Below are 24,245 nucleotides of genomic sequence, written 5' to 3' on the forward strand. Positions count from 1 at the left end.
GTTTCAAGTTAAGTTAAGGCCGTAGGTCTTGTTGAACCAATCGTTGGTGAACGCTTTGTGGACTAGGATGTTAATCGTCTCACTCAAAGGTACGTTGGTGAAAAGTGATGTCACATCATAGGAGACTAAGATGTCATCCTCATTCACGGAAATGGTACGGATTTCATCAGCAAAAGCAAAGGCATCAGTGATTGTGTAGTCATTGATGGAGAGTGGCTTAAGTTTCTCTTCGAGCCATTTGGCGAGATTGTAATTGTAGGCGCCAGTTGCTGATAAAATGGGTCTCATACTCAGTGTGGCTTGAAACTCAAGTTTACAGGAAACAAACGAACAGTGGCTTACTCTTGCATTACCATAGCCATACCGACAAACGATACAAGGTGTCTTTAGTGAAAACAATGTTACATCGCGCGTACGCTCTATGTTCCACAACAGAAGCTTTCAATTTAGAATGTAACAAATTGCGCTCAATTTTCAGTCGCCTAGATTATCCTAGGGCTCTCATAGATTCCATCATTAGTAATTTTCTTCGTAATGTATCGGAACAGGCAGCGGAAGAGAAGCCTGAAGGCGGTCGTAAGATCAGAATTATCCTTCCTTTTAAGGATCAAGTAGCTGCCAATGCGGTTCGCAGGCAATTTAACGACCTAAGTAATAAGATTGGCCCCATATTGCAGCCAGTTTTTGTTAGTAGGAAATTAGAACATGATCTTAAGCCTAGGGAAGTTAAGCCGTCGATTGTGAATCAGCAATGCGTTGTTTACTATTTCTCATGTGATCTGTGCGATGCAGATTATGTCGGCTATACAGCCAGACACCTTTTTCAACGCGTTGCTGAGCACAAGAACTCGGCAATTGGCAAACATTTTCTTGAAGCTCACGGGAGCAAACACCTATTGAATCAGGGCCATTTTAACATCTTGAGAAAGTGTCAGAGCAAATTTGATTGTTTGGTATTTGAAATGCTGTACATCAAGAAACTTAAGCCTTGCTTGAACACTCAAACGGACTCTATACGTGCGAAACTTTTTGTTTAACCTGTAGCATTCTTCAATGCTACTATTTTAATTAATATCTATTGTCCATTTTTGTATTTATAGCCGCAATCTTGCATTTTTATTTTCACTTGATAATGATGTAATGTACATCGAAACGTCGTGTTTTTTAACCTTTTTATAATGTTTTTACGAGATATAGAAATCACAGGGTTTAAATTTATTTATTTATTTTTTATTTATTTATTTATTTATTTATTTTTCTATTTATTTATTTATTTATTTATTTATTTATTTATTTATTTATTTATTTATTTATTACTTTCAGATTGTAATCCTAACTGTTCAACTTACGATGATGGTATTTCTGGGATTTTTGGAAATATGTTTAATTGCACCGGAGTTCCGTCAGCTGTGAATGTTCTGAAATGCGTTCCAACAATCGCTGACAGACTGTAAGGGTTTTTATTATTATTATTTTTTTCAATAAATACAATTTTTCTTTCATTTTTATGCAATTCCCTTAACTTCAGTTAGGATATTTTCACACTTTCCGAAAAGCCCTCCTTTCTAATTAGAGACTACTGCAGGAAAAGTTAAAATTCCCTTAAACCTATTTGGCACGGGATTTTTTTAGTTCCTGAGACTGTGGGGCACATTTTGGACGAATCTCCTATAGCTTCATGTTTGCGCATCCAAATGGCCCTCGGAATGCCATGGGTTAGAAAATCGTCAGGAGTATTAAGACTATTTTAGCCATTCCAATCCAGAAAATATGGCGGCTGTGCATTTTACCTCAATACCTCCCGAAACTTAATAAGCACAGCCAATAGGTGCATAGAAAGCCTTTACGTTTTTTTGCGAATGTCGTCCTTGTACTAATAACATTGCGTAAGGAGGTTTTCACTCCGTTTTCAAGGTCCTAAATTATATAATTATCTAAACCCTGAAGTTCAGAATGCTCCTAGGTTTTTTTTTGTGTTCACTTCTAAACTCAGGTTTTCTCTCTTAATATAGAAACATGTTACTTCTTTTAGTGTACTTAAGTGTATTTTTTTCCTTCTTTTTGCCTTCGCTTTTGTTTTTTTCCTTTTTCCTTTTTTTTTGTTCTAATCTAATGATTATTTTCGTACATTAGAAATATTTATATATTAAGACAGATAGTCCTGCCGATGATAGAATTTTTAAATAATTTTTTAACAGTAGAATTATCCAAGGTAGTCCGTTACATAAACCTTATAAGCTTCCTCGGGATACCTTGCCTCGTTAATGCTTAATTTGTTAATGTTGTATTTGTGTGTGTGAGGCAAACTGAAAGAAACTGAAACTGAATGACAGAAATGCCCATATGGTCACTCTCAGGTTTTATGAGGATTTTCGTACGCTAAGGATTATGGCTAAATGTACCAGGCGTTATCTTTTTCGATATGGTGGATTATCATACACCATTCGATAGGAAAACGACGCTATAGTAAGGCGTACATTAGGACGGCTGTTGAAATCCTCTGACGGATTGTATAATCCGTTGAAAAGCAAACGCCTTAGCAAGATATTCTTCATCTCGTGCTATAAAAACAATCCTCTAGAAAATACTTTTCTAATATTTTTAGGATGGTGTACAATTCATATTATAGAATACTGACCTGTAAATGAGACTATAATGTTCTCAAGATTACTTTGGGTTATTTTGAAGTCGATTGGGGATCATCAAAAGACTTGAGACAGTTTAGGGGTTTTAAAAAAGAGTGAAATAGACGGAACATTTTACTCCAAATTTTTGTTTCTGTTGAAAAGCACTTTCACTTTCAGAGTGATGTCTTACAGCAACTTTCCTCATCCTACTGTTGATGTGTTTTCGGAACTTTCTAATCTATTCCTGCTGTAAGTCTCAAACAAAACTTTTTTCCCTTAATATAAAACTCCAACCCTTCATGAATCCATCAGTTGAATCATTGAATATTTTTTCAATGCAAGTGTAGCACCGAAATACATTGTTTAAGTTGATGTTCTAACCCTTGACACAAATCAAAGCGATACATGATTATCATAATATAAAGTGCTAGCCAGAACAATACAGCAGCAAAAGTGATCTTACAGCAACCGATCCAGCACCGTCCAAGGAACGAACTTTTTGTCCAGTTCTATTTGTTACGGAACGAAATATTCCGGCTTTCCAGTTCGGTACAGGAACATTAATAAAACTATTTCCCAACGCGCCTAACAGTGATATAGATGACATTTTCATTTATGATGAAGACTCGACCTGTAGATTGTTAAGTTCATCCGTCTTTAACCCATCTCGACCGGGCAGTTTGGTTTTTTGGGACCGCGAGGAGCTTCCCCCCCCCCCCCCCCTCCTTCTCCTTTCCTCCACAATGTTTCAAAAAATGTAAAAGCTTTGACAATAAGACCCCACTCCCCACCAGTCTATATAGGATACGCATTGAAAAATGAATTCTTCTATGGCGTAATTATCATATGTTGTTCTACAGTAACCTATTCAAATGATTACTTCTTAATGAAAGGGAACAAACTAAAATCATACTATTGTTTCTTCAGGACCCTTCCTTCAAACAAGATTCAAACCTTGCCTGCTAAATTGTTTTTCAACCTAACAAAGTTAGAAAATCTGTAAGTGTTGAAAGTAATTTTGACATTTTTGTATTTTAAATTAGTTTAAAGCTATTAGCAGTTGTTGCAATTTTACTTCCCTCTTGCTTATCTCAACATAACTGGCAGCTTTGCAAGAAGCCATGTTCCTCTCGATTTAAAGCACGTTTTCAGTTCACTGCACTGCATGTTACAGTTATCGTGGCCTAAAATTCCTTTACAGATCTTTCCCATGTATATTGAAAACTGATTCTCTAAACTTAAAACCTTTGAGAACCTCTCATTAAAAAATTCAAACAGTGTGAGAGAATAGCATAATTATTAAATGCTCAGTAGCGTATCCAAACTGTTATTGTTACAGAATTTTGTCTTCGAATGCAATTGCATCTCTACCAGAAGAATTGTTTGCCCCGTTGAAGGATTTGAGGACTCTGTAAGTTAAACATAACACATTGACTTGAAGAGAGTTCAAAGCAATGATGCTTTTGTTGGAAATTAGCATACGAGAAAAACATTAAGCAACGCATACGAATATAGATGAGATTTTATCGGATTTTAAAAACACTGCACGTAATGTTTTAGCGATCATTTGATAGGTCAATGGCCTTATGAATTATTAATGAGTTTTTGAATGATACTTCAAGCTCTTAATTTTCTTGTAAGGTGTAACAACTATTAGCATTGCTAGTAATGGTTGACCCTCCTCACTACGTGGCATCTTTTCATAGGGATCTGTCTTCAAACTTTATCACAGTTCTACCCGACAAACTATTTGTCACATTAACAAATCTTGATGTACTGTAAGTCTTTTTTTTTTGTTTGTTTCTTTTTTTTTTTCTTTTATCTGGGGTTGGAGCGAAAATGTTTCATAGGGTAGCGGTCGCAATAAATATTTAAGATACATAAATCGAACTTCTTTATCTTATAAAGTTGTTGTGGTAGATATTAAAAAAACTGAATACACTAGTGAATCAGGAGGGTCTAGACGGGGTGAACTGACAAATGACAAATGGCAAAAGTAAATAAATAAATAAATAAATAACTGAAAACTGACAAATAGCCGAAAATTTAGCTGGCATTCGAGTCAGTTTTATTGAAAACTGACAAAAGATTTTTGCCTTCCATATTCGTTTGAAATTCATTATTGATAGCCTTTTTGATTAAAATATTGTTATGTTAACCTTTTTTCGTTAAGTCATGCATTTTAAGTCGTTTTTTAAACTAGATCCATCAAGCTGAGTTTTCTAATATACACATACAGACAGTAGGAAACCAACCTCTCTTTGGTAAACAAAACTTTGAAAATTTGAAGTTGATTAACTGCCTTTTTTTATTACAGCTATCTTTCATCAAATGCTATTAAGGTTTTACCACATGGTGTATTTTCCTCACTGACAAGTCTACAAGAACTGTAAGTAGGATATGTGCTGGTGTCACTGAAATTTGTTTCCGAAACCATTACAGACCCTAAGGCTGAAGAGGTAAGATTAGCTCGCTAACCCAGATCCCCTGTGCGTGACGAGATCCTTGCGTTACTGTGTAACACAAAAAAGATCAATCCCATTAATACACGAGAACAGGGCTCAAAGTGTCTTTTTTCTTCAGATTTATCCTTTTGTGAAGACTCTTCCAAATCCCTTAGAAACCACTTTAATCACAAAAGGCAATCTACGCTAGAGTCTGGATGAACTTAAAATTTCAATGAGAACATTTTTGCATTTGTCATTTTTGCGTGGGCAAGATATCATTTTCAAATAATTCAAACCAATTACAAATCTTTCGAAAACGATTACCTCGGCTAGCGGTCTTCCTAAAGTAGTGCCAGTCCTGCCTCATCAACCGGAAAAGTAAAATTAGTCGCCCCAGGTCTCAGCGAATCTTTTATAACCTTGGGCATGCGTCCTCGCACATTACTTGACGTAACGTTAAGAGAAGATATACTTTCTAAGCAAGGAAACGGTAAGATACGGCGAGATAGTTACAATTAGTACAAACTTATGGAACCAGTTTGGTTTTCAGATTTCTTAAGGGACCGTTCATTTTTTTTTTTAATGGGATAAGGAGAGCTGGTGGGATTTGGGGAAGTGTCATTCGGAAGTTGTATGACCCTCCCTCAGCTAGGCAATTTTACTCAAATGAGCCCCATCAAAAGGGATAACCCCCTCCCTTCCGAAAAAAAAATTGTAACTGGTATTATATAATGGAAGACGTTTGAATATCTCTATCTCGATATGTTTTGAACTGTTACATTTCAAAACTGTGAAAGTTGTTTTATTCACAAATCTAATCTCACCTCAAAAGAATGAAAAGTCGATTTCCAATGTAGCCACATCGCTACCGTTGAGGCGAAGCAGTCATCGATTGCACGGGAAATAGAAACCCTCAAAGAAAAGAAGAAGACCTTTGAACGGATCTTGAATGGCCTAAAAGAAAAAAGTTGCACCAAAGAAAATAAAATAAAAAGAAAATCGTCCGAAATCAAAGGAAACAAAGTGCAAAAACAACGTCCGATGCTTATATCATATCTGCGTTGCAAATCCTCTTGCCAACGAGCTTACCCATTGTCTCCTTTACCCCCTTCCCTGACAATTCCTGAAGCCTGAATAAACATGGAAGATGTGGCAATGCTGCTGTTTAGACGGGATGCACAATCAGGAAGCAGGATGCACACCAATATTCAGCCGGAAATTAGGGACAGGGTATATTGCATCCTGCATCCTGAAGATTATCACATGGAAGACACTAGTGAAGAGGAAGAAGAAGACGATGAAGAGGAGGAAGAAAACGACTAAAAGGAAAAAGAGAACGTCGAAGAGAAAGAGAAAGAGGAAGAAGACGCTTGGATATTTACAACGATTTGTACGGGAAAGACAACATCTCACGAAATAAAAAACTTTCGAAGCGCTTTTGAAGCGCTGTTGTAATAGGGTTTCGACATAAACGTCGTTAAGGGTGTTAGGATTTTTACTGCTACTTTGAACTGTTTTAGTACATTATAGATGTTCGTATTTCGTGAATAGAGCAGAAGAATTTCTCATTAATGTGTGAAAATTTCATTCCACTTCTTTATCTCAGAATTTTGCCCGACCACGTCTCCCTTTTCATCAATGTTTAGGCATCCCCCCCTCCCTCGAAAGTGTTTTCCACCTGCCACCCCCCCCCCCCTTCCCCGGAAAATCCCACAAGCTAATTACATGCATTTAAATGAGTTCAATCATTATTAGTCTCGAGACGTAACTGTCGCACTTTGAATTTTTTCAACAATGAGGTTTTTTCTTCTTTTGAGGTGATATGATTTATTGGTGGCTAAACTTGGATTCTTCTAGTTCTATCTGTAAACATGCTCGTGTCTAAATGTAAAGAAATCTGACACCTCATAAAAGGTCGTCTGATCATATGATTACGGGTTGAATTAAGTCCCCCTTATCATTAATTCTCAGTTTCGCGTAAGCGCATCTACAGCTATAATTGGTCCTCGGTAGGCCAATTAGTCCCGTTTACCAAGCTAGTTTGTGTAACCAGTACGGAATCTCGTTTTAAAAATATTTTTCAATTTTACGGATTTTTCACTTGTATTTTTTTTTTAGGAATCTGACGTCAAACAATATCCAAAATGTGACTTCAGAAACGTTTTCCACTCTTACTGAGCTAAAGACATTGTAAGTTTGAATAATTGCTAAAAATGACTTGTCGTGGTTGTCAGAAAATCGTTTCTCATATAAAAACGCTTTCGTGATCGAATCACGATACATTACATTACATTTCACGTTCGGCTTCAGAAGCCTTTTGTTATGTTGACTGGCGTAATTTATGATTTCTTTCTCATCGTTTTTCGTTGACGTCTACTCTTATATTAAAATTTATTTCCAACCTTGCCTTCTCTACAGACGTAGGCATACGCACGGAATGTAGGATGCAATTGCACAGGCCTTAGCACGTGTGAAACGTGTTTGCAAGAATTAAAATTTCTCATTTCCCCTAGTTTAGTTGAAAACTCCTCTAAACAAAGCAAAACTCGAAGCTTTGCGCTCAGGACTAAGGACTGGCAATTAATATATAAACATGATTAGAAGGATAACAAACGAGTTAATTGGTGTCTTGCCGGGTTCCACTAACAATTATTGCGAGTTATGATGATCAGACTTGGTGGATAGACAGTACTTCCAAATATGTGTCCTTTGAGGTTTGCAACGCGAAGTGGTGACGACATATAAAGTGGTAATTAGGCCATCATTAGATAGCCTAATTGAATTTTTGGATTTTCCCAAAAAGTGCCTAGAAAGTGCCGAAATTGAACGAAAGTATTAAAAACCAGTACAGGAAGGAACACTATTATAAGATGAAAACATAAAAATTAAAACAAGAAAAGCCATTTTTCTTCGTTTTAAAAAGGAATTTTATTTTTTCTGAAAAAACTGCCAGTCAAAAGTTGTTTATCAGGGTAAAATCAAAGTCAATCAATACTAGGGATCTATTCAAATTTTCCAGAAAAATTTCGGAAAATTTACAGAAAAGCTATTCATGTTCAAAGTCGCCGCGGGCAAAATCGCCCCCCCCCCCCCCCCCCCCCGTCTAGATAGGGTTAATATACCAATTGAAACTATTTTTTTTACTTCTCTTTCAGCTCCCTGGGGTCAAACAATATCCAAAGCATAACCACGGATGTAATTTCACACCTTACAAAATTAGCCACTCTGTACGTTTGATAAAATAATCTTGTTCTTTATTTGAAGGAGGGAGGGGTGGCTTATAGGAATAAAAAAAGGTTAGGGGCGGTGCTTCAGACGGCCAACTCTTGTAACTTTAAGATCACTAATGCATTGGCCACCAAATTAAAAGAAGGATGATATGCAGATGAGTTCTCATAACTGAAAAACTACGGCGTCAGTATGTTGCAATTTATCATTACAACCCCATTTATTTTCTTTCATTGGCTGAAAAGTCTTCTATCAAGTTTTCCATCCGGCTTAAATGTATAAACTCTAAACTTCTACACGTAGCTTTAATGCCTGCCAACAACTTGATTTTCAACGACAACAGCATTGACGTCCATTGACAATGGCAATACTTTAATAGGAACAAATATATTTATTTATTTTAATTAAATTTACCTAAATTTGTCATCTTGGGATCCACCGTGATGGAACCACTATCTGAAAGTTCATTTTAATTTTTTGAGAGGTAAATAACGAACGAAGCAAGTGAACTAAGTTAGTCCGATTTTGAAAGATTTCTTTACGAATGAAGATGTGAGGCAAATAACCATTCTTAGAAATTCAATCCACAAACTTGGAATGGAACATTTTCCTCAAAGTGGGGTTAAATGACCTTTAGCTAAAAAAATGCAACAAGAAACAAAGAAATAATATTGAAGAAGTAGTATTAAACATATATTATTCACAAAGAAATCTATGACCTTTGTGAAACAAAACTGTCAAATTGGTTGCTATTTAATACGAAATGCGAAAGTTGGTGAACACGAGACACTAAAGCCAAATTTTTTTTAAGTGAAATTTTGGGAAAAGTCAGCAAAGTTCGTAATTAAAGCTCGAATAGCTTTGAAATTGTTATTTTTTAAATTAAACCAAGCTTCTTACGAGAAATGAAACAACTGCTAGTATCGTTTAAACTTAATAATGCTTTGTACTTATTCTAACTTTCCCCTACTAAAATAAACTATTTCTTGTCTCTTTAAAATAAAGTTTTCATACTGACCAACTGACGATGATAAACATGAAGTGCATCATTTGGTCGTTTTTAAGTTTTCCAACTTACATTTATCTCTAAAAAGTAATATCTTAATCTGTATTCTGAGTTATTTGTAAGTCATTGCAATCTGTCTTTTTTTTTCAGGGATCTGTCTTCAAACAGCATTACAAATCTCTCAGCGAATTTGCTTTCAACTTTTACACGCTTAGCTAGACTGTTAGTTACACATTTATATGTCTACCTGATACTTTGAAAACCTGTCAACCTACAGAATACCAGCTGTTTTTTTTTCAGTGGCCAAGGAACTATCTGGTTAAGCTTGTAAATACAGTCCACAAGCTTCTTCGTACCACGGGATGATCATAAAAGCCCCCCCCCCCCCCCCCACTTCTCCCTCTTAACCGTTACAGACACCACTTCATCAATAGCAGCTCTAGTTGAGAAATAAACCAAATTTTCTTGCTAAAAGTGATGCGATAATACCTTCACTTAGTTACAACAAAACAATTCTAGACCACCGACAGAGAGAAATCGATTGAATTCTTGAAAGGAAAACCCTATCATCTTACTCAACGAAAATTCAAGAAAACAAGTTAGACTGGATCGAAATGGATGGCAATTTGAAAAAACTCGGTACATCTGTTTCCAGAAACACTCGCATATACACTGGGATGGTAGTTGCTAACAAACTTGGACTTTTATTTTTTTAGGTTTCTGTTGTTTTGGGTTTTTTTCCAAATAACACCAAATCCCCGTTGTTTGCCTGTTCTTCAAATCATGGTAAAAATATTCGAGTGCTGAATCAGAAGGGCTAACGCTCATAACGTCAGCGATCAAATCATTTATTTACGGTGTTCGAATTAACTTATCAACTCTGTTGATAAAACAAAACATTCGTTTCCTTTCTCCACCGACACAGCACTACAGTTTCTTTAGAAATTAACCAGTCCCTTATATCCACTTGAGTCTTTTTTTTAACATATTTTGCACATATTTACCCTCTAATAAAATTCATATAGCCAACCCGCCAAATTAGTAGACAGGAAATAATGAATCTGGATGATAATAACCATGCCCAAGTTGGAAAGTATCATTTAAGTTTAATACTTTGATACTGGAGTGTAGAGGATCCCGCCCTGCTACCTTTAACCCTCCAGAGAGGATTTTAATCCTCCTACCAATTTTGTCAAAATAACGTCCAGTACAATTAAAAAATGCAAGATGGTGAATACTAACGTTGTATCTTGCAGCGATCTTTCTTACAACAAGATCTCAAATATACCAAAAGGCTTATTCTGCTGTCTAAGGAAGTTACGATTCTTGTGAGTATTTATTTATTTAAATGAGTACCTTTATATCTTATGTCAAAGAGGTTGTACTTAGCTTGATTCAGTTTCATGCCCTTTGGCTACATTCTCGATCGCAATTGCTCACTTCATGGTCGGTGCTTTATAAAGAATGTTGAAAAATTATGATTGTAATGGAAACGTGACAACAAAGATATAACATTGGTGCACTTTGTCAGTGGTTCTAATCACAACCAGATATAAATGTTTTACAAATCTATTCCTCTTAGAAAGGTTTCACTAGGTATTCTAAGAAGCTACTAAAACGATGCCAACGAGAACGTCATAAGACAATGTGATTTAGTGAGTTAAAAAAAGGCCATGCACGTGCGTTTTAATTTTTGCTACATTTCTTTTCCGCACTCGGCCAAACAACAGTGTGGAATGACCAAATTCAAGGTTTTCTGGAGAACGTGAGAACATGACGGTGAAATTTCCATTCTCTGTCTCAACCTGAACGCCGTTCCCACCTGTTCTGTTACTGGATAGTTTGGCTACATTGTACAAGTTGAAAGAATTGGAATAACCGTGAAGTAGTAAAAGTTACGCGAACTTATGTTTTCAAGTGACGTTTTCGACGACGTTGCCGTCGTGGTTTCTTAAAGTCCCTACTATCTCTTTGCTACATTGGTTAATTTGTGTTTCTTTGATGCAGTTGTTACACGAAAATCCTTCGAGTACAAAATACCAAATTTCGTCCAAAACTGCCATGCGGAATTTCTTGTTTAACAGGTATTTGCAGAATAACAAGATCACATCCATATCACATGATACTTTTACCGGCGCTCCAAAACTTCGACATCTGTAAATATGTTTTGATTTATCTTTATGAAATGGCTGAGGTAGTATATTATATCCTTTTGCTTCACCATTTACTGCAAAGGCATCACACTGTCTATATATATCTTTCTAGCTTCTCTTGAAGAAGGGGAGTACGATACAAATGTTATTTTTATGCTTTTGCTTATTTAAAAAAAAATGTTTAAGAAGATGTCCTTAAACAAATAGACTTCATTAAAGGAAAAACGTGTTGGCTAAATACGGTAATACCGCTTACATAAATAACTTACGTAATTACTGTGTTGATATACTCTTCAATTGACGTTCTTGTCGTCTCATAAAATATCAGAGGAAGTATTATTTTATTGTTGATGTAAAGAAATATTATTAAGTTTCAAATTACTTGTGTTGGGCACAAAAACACGGACGTAATAATGACATAGTTAACATGGGTATTAATACGCGCTTAAAATAGTTGATATTGCTTAACTTTTCTTTACATCTCTATCGACATCTATACGATCAAGGGGAGATAATTTGCTCTTCTTGATAGTAGAATTTCCATGGGTTTTATTTTGTTATTGAAACTCTATTATTGAATTATATATAATTACTGGCTTATTATCTAACTGTACTGGGCTGATACAACCGAGAAAAGAGTTGCCAAATTTTTGTCATAGGATAGATACTAGTTTCTTCCTGTACACAAGCTTTAATACCCTCCGTTGATTGCGTTACTAAGTTAATGATTTTTCTTATTACTCTTAGATTTCTCAGTGCCAATCTTTTACAGATCATTCCATACAAGGCCTTTTATAGTCTGCAAAGACTCGAGATTGTGTAAGTACGGAGTAGCACATAAACGATAAACATATATAGTTAATAGCTCAAAATCTCATCATTGTTTTCCATAACTTTCCTGTGGAAGTAGATAACCAAGCGTATCTTTCTGCATTACAATGGGGAAATTGTTACATACCAAGGTTATAAGTTTCGCAAAGCAAATTGATTTGGTATTGGAAGTCGCAAGATTTCCAGTACAGTTTTTGATGATTGAGTAAGAATAATATTTCGAAGGTACTCAAAATGAGTACCTTGCCAAACACCAAGAAACGTTTGTTGTTGTTCTTGGATTGTGTTTGTTTGTTTCTTTGTATTTTCCTCGAATTCTGGCTCACTCGCCTCTAGATACTTCTACCTAGGATTGCGAGTCGAGCAAAAAATTCGATCCGTACTTACAGTACTGCCTTGAACTCGAATAATATGAGGTACATCAAACATTACATAAGTTGTGAGGGTTAAAAGCTATTTTATTGAGGCTCTTGCTATGTTTTCAGAATGCTGACAGATAATCCTACAAAAATAATTGAGCCAGAGGCATTCAAAATCGGGAGAAGAAGTCTTAACATGTAAGCTGTATACTGACTTTTGTAAGCAGCAAATACACAGGATCCCGCCTTTCTGATGTTATTTGCAATATAAGATATTGTGGGTCAACTTAGTGCTAAATTTTTTCTCGTGGCACCAAATCATGCTCATGAAGTGTCGTCTTTAGTGCTCGCTCTCGTAATTATAAAAAACCTCTTTCCTGCCATTTGGTGTTTGTTAATAAACATATGAAATTATGTGAGGAACTCTGCCAAACAGGCAATTTGACCGTTGTCCTTCTGCTACAGTTGTAGTTACTGGAAGGCGTATTTTGCTATTTACAAACTTAGACCTAATTAACCTTTTCCTCACTATGTAGCAATTTTTGAAGAAATCCGTTTTGACTTTTTGTCGTTAAATTATGCTCTTGCCCATTCTGGATTTACGAAAGTTTTTGTTGTAAGTATGTAACAAGATAGAACATCGTGAGCTAAAAATTCGTTATTTGTTATGCTGCATTGCACTGCATCGCATCGCATCACATCGCATCGCATTGCATTGCATTGTGCATTGCATTATATTGTATTGCATGGCGTGGCATGGATGGTATTGCATGGCATTACATTGCAACTGTGTTGTGTTGCACTGTATTGTTTTACGTTGAGTTGTATTGTATTGCTTTTGATGAATATTGATGATTCACTATTTTGACTGACCTTCTTGTAATTTTTATAGATATTTGCTGAGAATGAAACTGAAGAAAATAAGACTGGAGTCCTTTGTTGGTCTTCTTGGTTTCGACTCTCAAATGTACTGTACTGAATTGATATAAGTAATCACTCTTCTCAAATACATTAATAACTCATGAAGTGACCCGCCTATAAATAAAGTCTATTTTGGTCAGGTGAGTGACAGTCTTGATACCCAACGAAACACCAGACGAAAACAAGCCGTGTTTTGAAAGCAAAACACACGTGTGTTTATATCAAAATTGCAATAACAAAAGCAAAAATCTCAATATTAATGTGTATTGTCATCAACTTACGGCAACAAAAGATGCTTTGAGAACTCAGCGTCCAGTACGCGGCGAAAAATTTGGAACTTTTTATATACAGTAAAACATTTAAAAAAAAAAAAAAAAAAAAAAGAAGGTCAGATTAAAAATAAAAACAAACACTGGTTACTTCTATATGCACATGCCTACCTCTTGTCCTTATAATTTAAAGGATTGAATGCGGATACGCCCTTCACCTCCTCTAAATGCCTCTTTAAACCTCATACGATACCATACAACGTTCGTAGAGGAAAGAGGCCACCCTTATTATTTTTCACCTCCTGGATGAATTTACCAAGCCAGTAGTTGAACAATAAAGCATCCATGTACTCCAGATTGTCCTCGACAGAACACACGAGTAGAAATCATAATTTTTGAAAACGCTTCCAATTTCTAAATCAGGAAATGTCAATGTTTCTCGTCCTTTGCCATTCGCGAAAAATTTCCACCTCGCATTTATCTTTGTACTGCGTGCTACTTGGTCTAGCTTCACTGACTAAAGAAGACTCTTCTTCGACTGTTCTTGGAACTCTAAAACGGGAGTTTGCTGTACTTGCATCCATCTCTCACAAGCACATGCGAAAATGACTTCCAAAAAAAGTCACGACCTGACCAACTTTGAATAATTTTTAGATACTAATTTTGTAAGCAATGCAATACAATAATATGTTACAACAATACAACAAAAAATGCTTTGAAAACTCATATCAAAAACTCGTGCTTCGGGTTTCACCAGGGGTTCCAAACACCTCAAAACAATAAAACCACTCGGACGAAGCGGCCTCGTGCTTTCATCTGTTTCGCTGTGTTTGGAGCCCCTGATGATACCCTTGCACTCGTTGTTGATATATTACATCATAGCCCAACAGGACATTTCTGAAGGAAACAATGTCAAACGGCTATTAAAAGCAAAAAAGTAACCATGACTGAAAACGTTGACATTCAAAAGGTCGCTGGAATTTAAAGAGTGTCTGTTCTTTGAGAGTCATCCCGAATGCAAAACACAGTAGAAAAACTGTTTGCCAACGGCAAAATTACGCGCCGTTGTTGTCTATCCTCATATTGGGTTAAAGATACATTTTGTGTAGTTTGGAGCGATGTTTAGGTCTATTCATATTACACCTGTAACAAGATAAAAATTTAAATTCAACAGCGGGTTTGGCCCTTCATTCGACACGTTTGAAAACTGATTGTAATGACTTACACCATAGCTAATTATAGGCAATGGTTATGAAACCTGACAAACGTTTTTGTTTTATGTTTTTGTTTGCCTTTTTGGCCTTGACCCTGCACAAACAACAATAGAATTTGGAATGTGTTGGAGCAACTGACCAATCGTTTTTGTTAAGATATTCAACTGTGGTGTGAACGTTAAAACAAAGGATTGCGCAGGTTCGCGGCCCTTCCAACATAAACTGGAGCACCATTGTTTTCATGGCAAGGTTTCATAACCAGTCGCTCAAGTAACTATGCTTACACATAGCAAAGTTTAGCAAGAAACTTTTAACTTAAATCACGTCGCCCTTAAGTTTGTCAAGACCAAAATGAGATCCTTTATGTCAAAAACTAGTACATTTTGAGTACTCCTTATTTATTTATTTATTTTTATTTATTTATTTACTTATTTATTTATTTATTTATTTATTTATTTATTTATTTATTTATTTATTAAGATTAATTTTGTATTAGATTGATAAAGAGTGGAACAGCTGGAACCCTGAAATATCACTCTCCCAGCAAGAGCTGCACAATATATCTGTAAGTAAAGGGAAATTTGTTTGGAAACGGTATCATGCTTCTACTCGATGGTCAAGTCATTCGTTTTTATTTCTAGCTTGATTTCATAATCAAGTTTAGGATTGGGTATAAAGTTTTAAGACTTCGATACAATCTTACGAGTTTTGGGTGTCCCTACGCTTTCTAGATAACTCAGGATTCTAAATTCCTAACAAAATTAAGTCTGGCCTTCCAAGACGCAAACTCGTCATCATCAAACTATGTATCGAGATTAAGGGAAGCCATATTGCGATTTGTAAACTATAAAATAAACAAACAGTGGGGCTTTGCAAATGTTTAACGGGAGAGTTAATCTGTAGAGATCTCCCCTGAGATGGGCGTCATATTACGCAAACACGACGGTCATGGCAACAAGAACTTCAAAAGAAGTTAAGGTTTAATTCCGGAAGGTAATGGCCTAGGGTTAAAAATAAAATGAGTGCATTATTTTACTTGTCAAATTGAACGTTTCAAGAAGAAAATGAGAGCACGGGTAAAAAAGCAAAAACAAAAAAACGACAAAAAAAGCTCTTTCTATTCCTGGCCTTGAGCGGAAAGTCTCCTTGATTGTGTTCCTGGATATTTCAACTGCATTGCGCATGCTGAACGGTTTGAAAAAAGTTTCAAATAAAATGATATGAGATGGATGTGTATTTATATGTGACGGTTTCGTTAACGTCGCTGGCGCGACTACGTAAGGTGTCTGATGTAATGGCAAGTTAATAATTTGTTCAAAAAATATTTTTCGTGTACATACAATAATCTCCTTTCTGTTGTTTTAGAAATCCGTTGAATTCCGATACTCAAGCAGTCAAAGTTTATTCCCCTAAATCGCGAGATGGACTGGCCTTTATGTCAGCTCTCATGGCCTCAGGATTCAGTCGAATACCAGGCAATCGCACAGATCACATTTTCCTCAGTTTCCTTCCTTGTCCTGTGGGAACATTTTCGAACACCACTTCGAGAGGAAAACAAGGATGTACAGTATGCCCTCCAGGTACGTAAAACTAGATTACGGCTTCTTCTGGGTATACTTATGGAGGCACTCTGTTAAAAGCGCATCCTCTGATCACCTAACTTAACTTTGTTTCATTGCAAAGAACTGGGAAGCCGTTTTGACACAACGGATAATTCTGAAAACAAAAAAGTCACCTCAGTGAAGCGTTCCGTCTCGATGTGAAAATGCTGTTTTTCATTGCCGTCTCCTAATTTTAAAATGACCAATAGGTTGAAATATCACAAAAATTTCTGCCAAAACAATCAGTTCAGCTGGAGACCTAGAGAAAAAAGAATATGCAGATCCATAGAAACAGACGTTTTTGTAGCTTTGGTCTTGAAATGTAGATACACTTTACCTACCAATCATTGTCTTGAACAATCCAAATGAATGCTACAAAACACCTTATACATCTGTGCATTCATTCGTGGATAAATAATGAGCAGAAAGAAAATTAAGGTAAGATGATTGGTACCGCATTTTACCAAAAGGCTTATGAACAACAATGTATATATCAAAAGATGTATTTTACACTTGTCACTCCCATTCCACATATTAAAATTACAAAAAGTTCTCCCAGTTATCTACTCAACCAGACTATTGCACAAAAAAACTGAAAAAAATTACTAGTTCCCAGTTGGTTCCATAGCTCAATTGGTAGAGCACTGCACCGTCATCGCAGAGGACGTGGGTTCAAATCCCGTTCAGGCCTGAATTTTTCTTAGGTTTTTTGCACTCTCGTTTCGGAGATAACTGCGAGAACTTTTCTTCTATATACATGCATTTTTATATATAGTCTGTTTCTTGTTTATTACTCTTACTTAGGTGGTTATTACTCTGACGATGTAGGACACGTAGCCAAGCACTGCAAGCAATGTCCAAATGGTTCTTTCGTTTCATATGACAAAGCACCTGGAACACAAGCCCAAGATTGCAAGTCCTGCCCTCAAGGTAAACTTACCCTATTCCTTTCTGCTGGAATTCAAAATCGACACGCATTCTACGTCACCATTTAATATTAACAACATAGACTATAATGAAGTAAAAATAATAATGTGTTTGATTGTATTATCTAGAAAATTAACTGCCCTACGCAATTGACAGGCTACTCAGTAAAACGATCACAGATACATTGTCGATCTCTTAGAGATCCGACATTATTAGATCTACCACTAGTTAAGACCAAATGTGGTCAGACTTCATTTAAGTTCTCGGCTGCGAGTGCCTGGAACAAACTGCCAAGAGAGTTACGTGAGCTAAGAACACTTGCACAGTTTAAGGTCAGAATATTTACTTACTTGATGAACATGGATAGGGCAATCATATTTATAAAAGCGATGCTTAGTTCATTTTGTTGTATTACTCTAACTATTTTTTACCGCTGTTTTTCATGTAAATATTTTTATATATTTCTTACGTGCTGGTCACCGATTAATACCAGTCTATCAACCTTTGTTGTTTGACTGATCGGTCTTTTATCAGGATAAATAAAGTTATTATTATTATTATTATTATTATTATTATTATTATTATTATTATGATTATTATGATTATTATGATTATTATGATTATTATTATTATTATTATTATTATTATTATTATTATTATTATTATTATTATTATTAAACATTTTTCGTCAATGTAAATGGCATATTTGTAATAAGGAAAGTTGGAGGCCAACGAATCAAAATAATTTTTCTAATGTTATCACTCTCACAGGAACAGAGACCGATTTCTTTGCTGGATACCGTGCATGTAAATGTCTGGAAGGATTTTATCGGACACATATGTTTGGTGAATGTGTAAAATGTGGACAAGGCGGACTGAGATGCCAAGATGATTACGTGTCTTTAAAGGCAGGTTACTGGTGGGAGTGGAAGAACAAGACTCACTTATCTCAGTACAGAGATTTTGTAAGGAACTTGTTGGCACCATTGCCAGCTCTAGGCTCCGATGATGTAAAATATCTTTATTCTATTCCAACGCCTTATATGTGCCCCAGGAAGGAGTCATGCAAGGGTGGTTGGGATTCCTCGTGTGAGAGTGGGTATGAGGGTCCACTCTGTGCAGTTTGCAGTTCAGGATATTATAAGCAATTTCAAATATGCAAACACTGTCCGACAAAGAAGTGGATGATGGGTCAGCTGTCGATGGTTGCAGCCGGTTTGTTGGTAATCCTGGTAATTTTGGTGTTAACAAGTAAGCGAAAAGTCAAAAAGGACAAAGGACGCCTTTTCATCGACACCTTTTTTTCCAAACTTAAAATCGTTATTGGTTTTTATCAAGTCACTTACGGTTTGCTGGAAGCCTTTTCCTTCATTAAATGGCCGGATTCGCTGCAAGTCATTGGAAGGTATTCAGAAATACTTCAAATGAACATATTCCAGATTGCACCGATTCAATGCCTTATCACAGAAATAGAAGTGGACGCCTTTGGAAATCTGCTTGCAGTAATGGCAATAAATGCTACTGTCATAGCCGTTTCTATTGGTTTTTATGTTATACGGAAAGCCGTTATCTTGAGGAATGGAAAATTTGATGGGGAGGAAAAAGCTTCTAAAATCTCGCAGACAAAAGAGCTTGTGTACAAGAATATGTTCTTCCTCCTCTACGTGATGTACCTCAGCACCTGTTTCAAGACAGCCAGTGTTCTGCCTTTCTCTTGCCACGAAATTTGCCGAGATGACAAGGAAGAATTCTGTTTCAAGTACTTGAAGAATGATTACAGCATTCAATGCCAAGGTCCAAAGTACAACCAGATGGTGGTAGCAGCGTATGTCTCCACTGCTTATATCTTTGTCCTGCCTGCCGCGTCTTTCATTGCGCTTTGGAGACGAAGAAGGGTGTTATCAGGCACAAGAGTCGTCGAGCAATCCCGAAATTTAGGGTTTGGCGTGGAAATGGTCTCAGGATTGCGTTTCCTATTTGAAAACTACAAATCTCGAACTTGGTATTGGGAACTAGTTGAGATGTGCCGCAAAGTTGTCCTTACATCTGGTCTGATTCTTGTGGGACAAGAGAGTAGGTCCTACATTGGCTTGGCATGGGTCGTTGCTGGGATGTATGGAGTGCTCTTTTCGTGGATGAGTCCCATTCAAGACGTTGTGGAGAACAGACTGATGGTCACATCCCTTGCAGTTACGATTGTAAACTTGGGCATTGGAGCTGTAAGCAGAATTCCCGCGGAGAACATACCAGGTGCTATTGACCCTTACACAGATGCATTGTTTTTTAAGGTATTGGTAATTGGAGCAAATACCTTGGTGATCAGCCTTGTCGTTGGTAAGATTACAGAAATTAATTAATAGTAAAATAATTGTATAAATCATGATCCTGCATACCTTGATATACAGCGGTTTTGTCAACATTTCTAATTACCGTAAAGGGAAAACCAAAGTAACACCTCAACCAATCACAGCAATCGTAAAAACCATTAGTAATTAAGCAGAAGTCGAAGTACATACAAGCATACGGTGTCAACTGCGGAGAAACATGTGGGAGTAAGTCACGATTACTTGGTGTAACCATCTCCTACAATCTCACGTGGAACGATCATGCCAGCGAAATCACTAAGAAAGCGGCCAACATTTGTATTTTCTAGTAGAGCTCAAAAGAGCAAGAGTTCTTAGACAAGACATGGTATTGTTTTACACGGCTTGTATACGGTCAATTTTAACGTACGCGTCACCTGTCTTTTTTTACGCATTGCCAAAGTATTTAATAAACGAACTGGAAAGTGTAGAGAAGCGGGCCTTGTCCATTATTTGCCCGGGACTGTCCTATAAGGATGCCATTGAACTACTGAACATTGTACCAATAACACACTTTATCACTGTAATATGTAATGAAACTTTCGATTCTATAGTAAGGGACCCTAAACACCTTCAAAATAGTTTACTACTGTTCTGTGGACCCTCCCGTCATGCACTGAAGCACAGGAGGCGCTTTTTTATTCCTTCGCGTAAGACAAACCGTTTTAAGAAAGCTTCATTATAAGATCCTGTATCGATAATGCATATTTGTAAATTCTTAGCATTTTTCGATCGATTGTACATTTTAATTATACATTTCGTATTTTAGACTCTTATCTATTCTGATACTTGCATATCTAGTATTTTATCTATGAAATGCGCGATTCAATTTTCGGGTTGCCAAGTATTTTATCAATAAAATATCCATCTATCCATTTTCATTTGGCCGGGGGTTTTGAATTGGCTGCGAAGATGACGCCATTCTTCTTCTGACCCGCAATAAAAGAAATTAAAACGAAGCCAACGCAAAAACGAAACTATTTTGACGCAACTGAAAACCACTCTATGTCCAACTGTGTTTAATTATGTTTCATTAACTTTTAAGGTCACGTTATTTAAATTTCGGAAGTTCTTCTCTAATTTTACGAAGTACGAAGCGGTACGAAAATTTTTTGTCTTTTGAACAAAGCCTGCTATAGAGGAAGAGCAGCTGTGCTTGACACCTCTTCTGAAATAATAAACCGCTTTTTGAGTCAGTGGTATCTCGGAGTATTACAATTAATTCCTCACGATCTTTTACTTTTTTTACTTTCAGTGGAAAAAAAATAAAGTGATAACGAAAATCTAAGACTTTCAAATTAATAAAGTATTTCTTGGTTCTTGGCTATGTTGGCTCTTTAAAAATATTCTTTCATGTTTTCCAGTTCAGTACTTATTGCACTTTTATCAGTACCTGAATGAATGGCGCAAAAATCCACATTGGTCTTTCTCATGCTGCCTTGCTGTCCTTCTACCCCTAAGTGATATGCAGGGAGAAATCGCTGGTTTTGTGGGAACAAACGTCCTTGACAGCCAGTTGCAAACAGGACAGGCTGAAATGCCGGCTATTGCTTCGCTAAATGCCGACGGGATTGACGGTGGCACAGCGAGCAATCCCTGTTCCGATAAAATGAATAAACAAGACGTGAATCATGAAACATACATGTACCATAACCACAAATGCCAGCAAGGAACTCAAACAGTGCTGTTTATGCAACCAGTCACTCCCACAATGGCGTGTGACACTACAGGAGATCCATGAGGAACCTTGGTAAGTAAACTTCAAACACAAATGCCCCGTGTAATAAACCTAAGGTATTATAACTTTTTGGGCTAATAGAAAATCAAAAATGTCGTATTAACTTCAATGAATGAAAGTAGAGATCACTAACTAAAAGAGATGTTCTATTATCAGGTTACTGTTTTAAATTAACTGAGTCAACTGCGAAAAAGGAAACTAGTTGAAGTTTAGCAGGTCGTACAGTGAAATATGACGTGCAAAATTGACCAATCACACCGTGCGTACTGAGAGATATAATAATGCGTATGAGTTGTAGAATTTGAACATCTGGTCATAATCATCAAGCGGTGAACTTAAGAGATACTTGACTAACCTAAATTTATTTTCAGGCTTGAGCAATTCCTTTGAGCTGACCTTCGCTAACAAGAGGGCAAAGGAACCGAGGAAGCTCTTGAGTACAACATTTAAGTGCCATTAATAACGTGCCCTTACTTACGAGAGAATCTTCAATAGACTTTTCAAAGCATGGGCCTTAACTTTGTCTGCATCTACACCAGGATGTTTTAGCCTTCAGGGGAGGGGAGAAGGTGGATTCTGCCTCCCTTTGATAGCTCTGTTAACGCTATTTAGCTTGGAGTGGTAACAAAGTTTCTGCGCTGCCGTTCAGTATCCAAAACATCCTTAAACTTAGAGCTAGCAGTAGTAAACTTTGACAATTTGTATAAGTTTAGTTGTTCTCGTAACTTGATGCTTCCACAGGCAACGCTATTTGAATAGTTTACCTTTCTATTTACATTTTCAGTGTATTGTATTAACTTATAAATTCCTGTACCATTTGAGCAGTAATTTATTAGTTTCATTCTTTTAGTCAATTTGAATGTCTTTTAGAGTTTTCGAAGCAATCGAGGCGGAGGCTATGAAGGACCGTGACGCAATATTCACGTCGTATGAACGTGACAGCCCAACTTACAGACGTCAAAGAAAACAGTTTTGGGCGTACTATGTACCTTACGGGTTTCATTTTTATAGCCTCAATACTGTAAAAGCTACTAAGGGGAGCCTTCCAATCCCACCTCTACCCCCAGGTTGAAAAACGTTCAGGTTAGATAAGCGGGTCGACGCTGTGAAAATGAATTATGAAGGCTGAATAGTACGTTCAAGTAGTTTATCTTTTAAGGCCTGAAACGGGAAGTAGTGACATAAGATGACGTGGGAATTATATTATGACTTCCAAAGGGCAATCACTCTTAAATGTACCATCTTAGGTTGTACTAAGAGAGCAACTAAAATTTTCCAAAAAGTGAGATGAAAGTTAATAAAATAAGTCATAACAATCTTAAATGGGGACGTTTTCCCAAGAAAGTTACTCTTTTAATTGACCCTGTACCCTAATGGGGGTTTTGTGGCTAGGCCTCCACAAAGAACTCTTTGTGAAGCAAATATTTAAAATGCTTCGTGTTACAGTCAGTCATAGCAAACTGTTTTAAAACTCAATGTAAATACACGTACTCAAAGTGACAAAGGGGAAATAATTCTACCGATAAGACTGTATTGCTATCTACGCGTGTAACGTATTTATAGTTCTAGAAGTAGAATTTGTTTCCAAGTTAATGTGATCACGTCATAAAGGAAACTTGAAAGGGTTTTTAGCTGGAGGCGCGCGCAGATGGCATAACTGGGAAGCATGCGTGAGCTGCATAAAACTCAATATATCAAAAGTTGTCCGCGGAGTACGTCGCAAGTGAAACCACGGCATAAAATCGCGAGAACCGGAGTAAACACCTCCAGAAAACGTTTGTTTTCCGCATTTTCCGTGGTGACCTTCCTTGATTTTTTCACGCATCTAGAAAAAAAACCGAAACGTTCTAAAAGTCGGCACTCGAATCTAGCAATTTACAGTGGCCAAATTACCTTTTAGTAAATGAATTGCCATAAGACAGAGTTGAAAAGACATCGAAAGGTAGTGTACGCGATCAGAAATGCTTCTGTCATCAATCGCTAACGTACCTTGCAACAGCAACAAATCCCTTCGAGCCTCCTTAATTATATTTCTCTCATGATGATAGAGGCAAAATGAATGTACATAGAGAGGGCACACAAACAAAGCTATATATATCTACATTATGAGTAGGAACAGGCTGGAAGAGTTTATATACACGATAATTATATGCATTAGTACTTTGACCGTCCCTTTTGATAAATGAATAAGAGTTCATGAAAGGTAATAACCATATGATATTCATTTCAGTTGATGTTCATTATTCTCACAAATAATAACCGTCCTGCTGTTGACGAGTTCTATCAGTTATAGTAAATTGTTTTGTTTGTTTGTTTACTGTTTGTAAACGTTTAAGAGCAGGGATAATAAACGATTATCTTGTTGGTTGAAAGTGGGATTATGGCTATCTCTCTCCATGGCACTATTTTCTAAAGCTGCTTTTAGGGAAAACGGTTATTCATCACCATCATCATCACCATTTATTTTAACACGTTCCGTCTACCTGGGAGCTATTCTATACTCCTTTCGCCATGAAGGTGAATGTGATACCCGATTAAACACCAGATCAATTGAACTTGAT

General features: G+C 36.6%; 1 protein-coding gene across 2 annotated transcripts; it reads left to right on the forward strand.

Moving 5' to 3' along the window:
* Positions 1–1,330: 1,330 nt before the first annotated feature.
* LOC146461147 (uncharacterized) lies at positions 1,331–23,994 on the forward strand. Of its 2 annotated transcripts, XM_085087162.1 has the most exons (20): positions 1,331–1,450; positions 2,805–2,876; positions 3,555–3,626; positions 3,967–4,038; positions 4,334–4,405; positions 4,945–5,016; positions 7,193–7,264; positions 8,230–8,301; positions 9,459–9,530; positions 10,565–10,636; positions 11,393–11,464; positions 12,209–12,280; positions 12,778–12,849; positions 13,544–13,618; positions 15,552–15,620; positions 16,421–16,635; positions 17,461–17,586; positions 18,355–19,917; positions 21,311–21,696; positions 22,056–23,994. In XM_085087162.1, exons 1-19 carry the CDS (start codon positions 1,380–1,382, stop codon positions 21,685–21,687), a joined length of 3,360 nt encoding a protein of 1,119 aa, XP_084943288.1. In that variant the 5' UTR covers positions 1,331–1,379; the 3' UTR covers positions 21,688–21,696; positions 22,056–23,994. The 2 variants fall into 2 exon arrangements, with proteins under 2 accessions (XP_084943288.1, XP_084943289.1); XM_085087163.1 differs by lacking the exon at positions 11,393–11,464.
* Positions 23,995–24,245: the final 251 nt, after the last annotated feature.

The sequence above is a fragment of the Pavona decussata genome, unplaced genomic scaffold, assembly GCF_977016875.1.
Source record: "Pavona decussata unplaced genomic scaffold, jaPavDecu1.1 SCAFFOLD_201, whole genome shotgun sequence".
In the NCBI taxonomy this organism is placed as follows: Eukaryota; Metazoa; Cnidaria; class Anthozoa; order Scleractinia; family Agariciidae; genus Pavona; species Pavona decussata.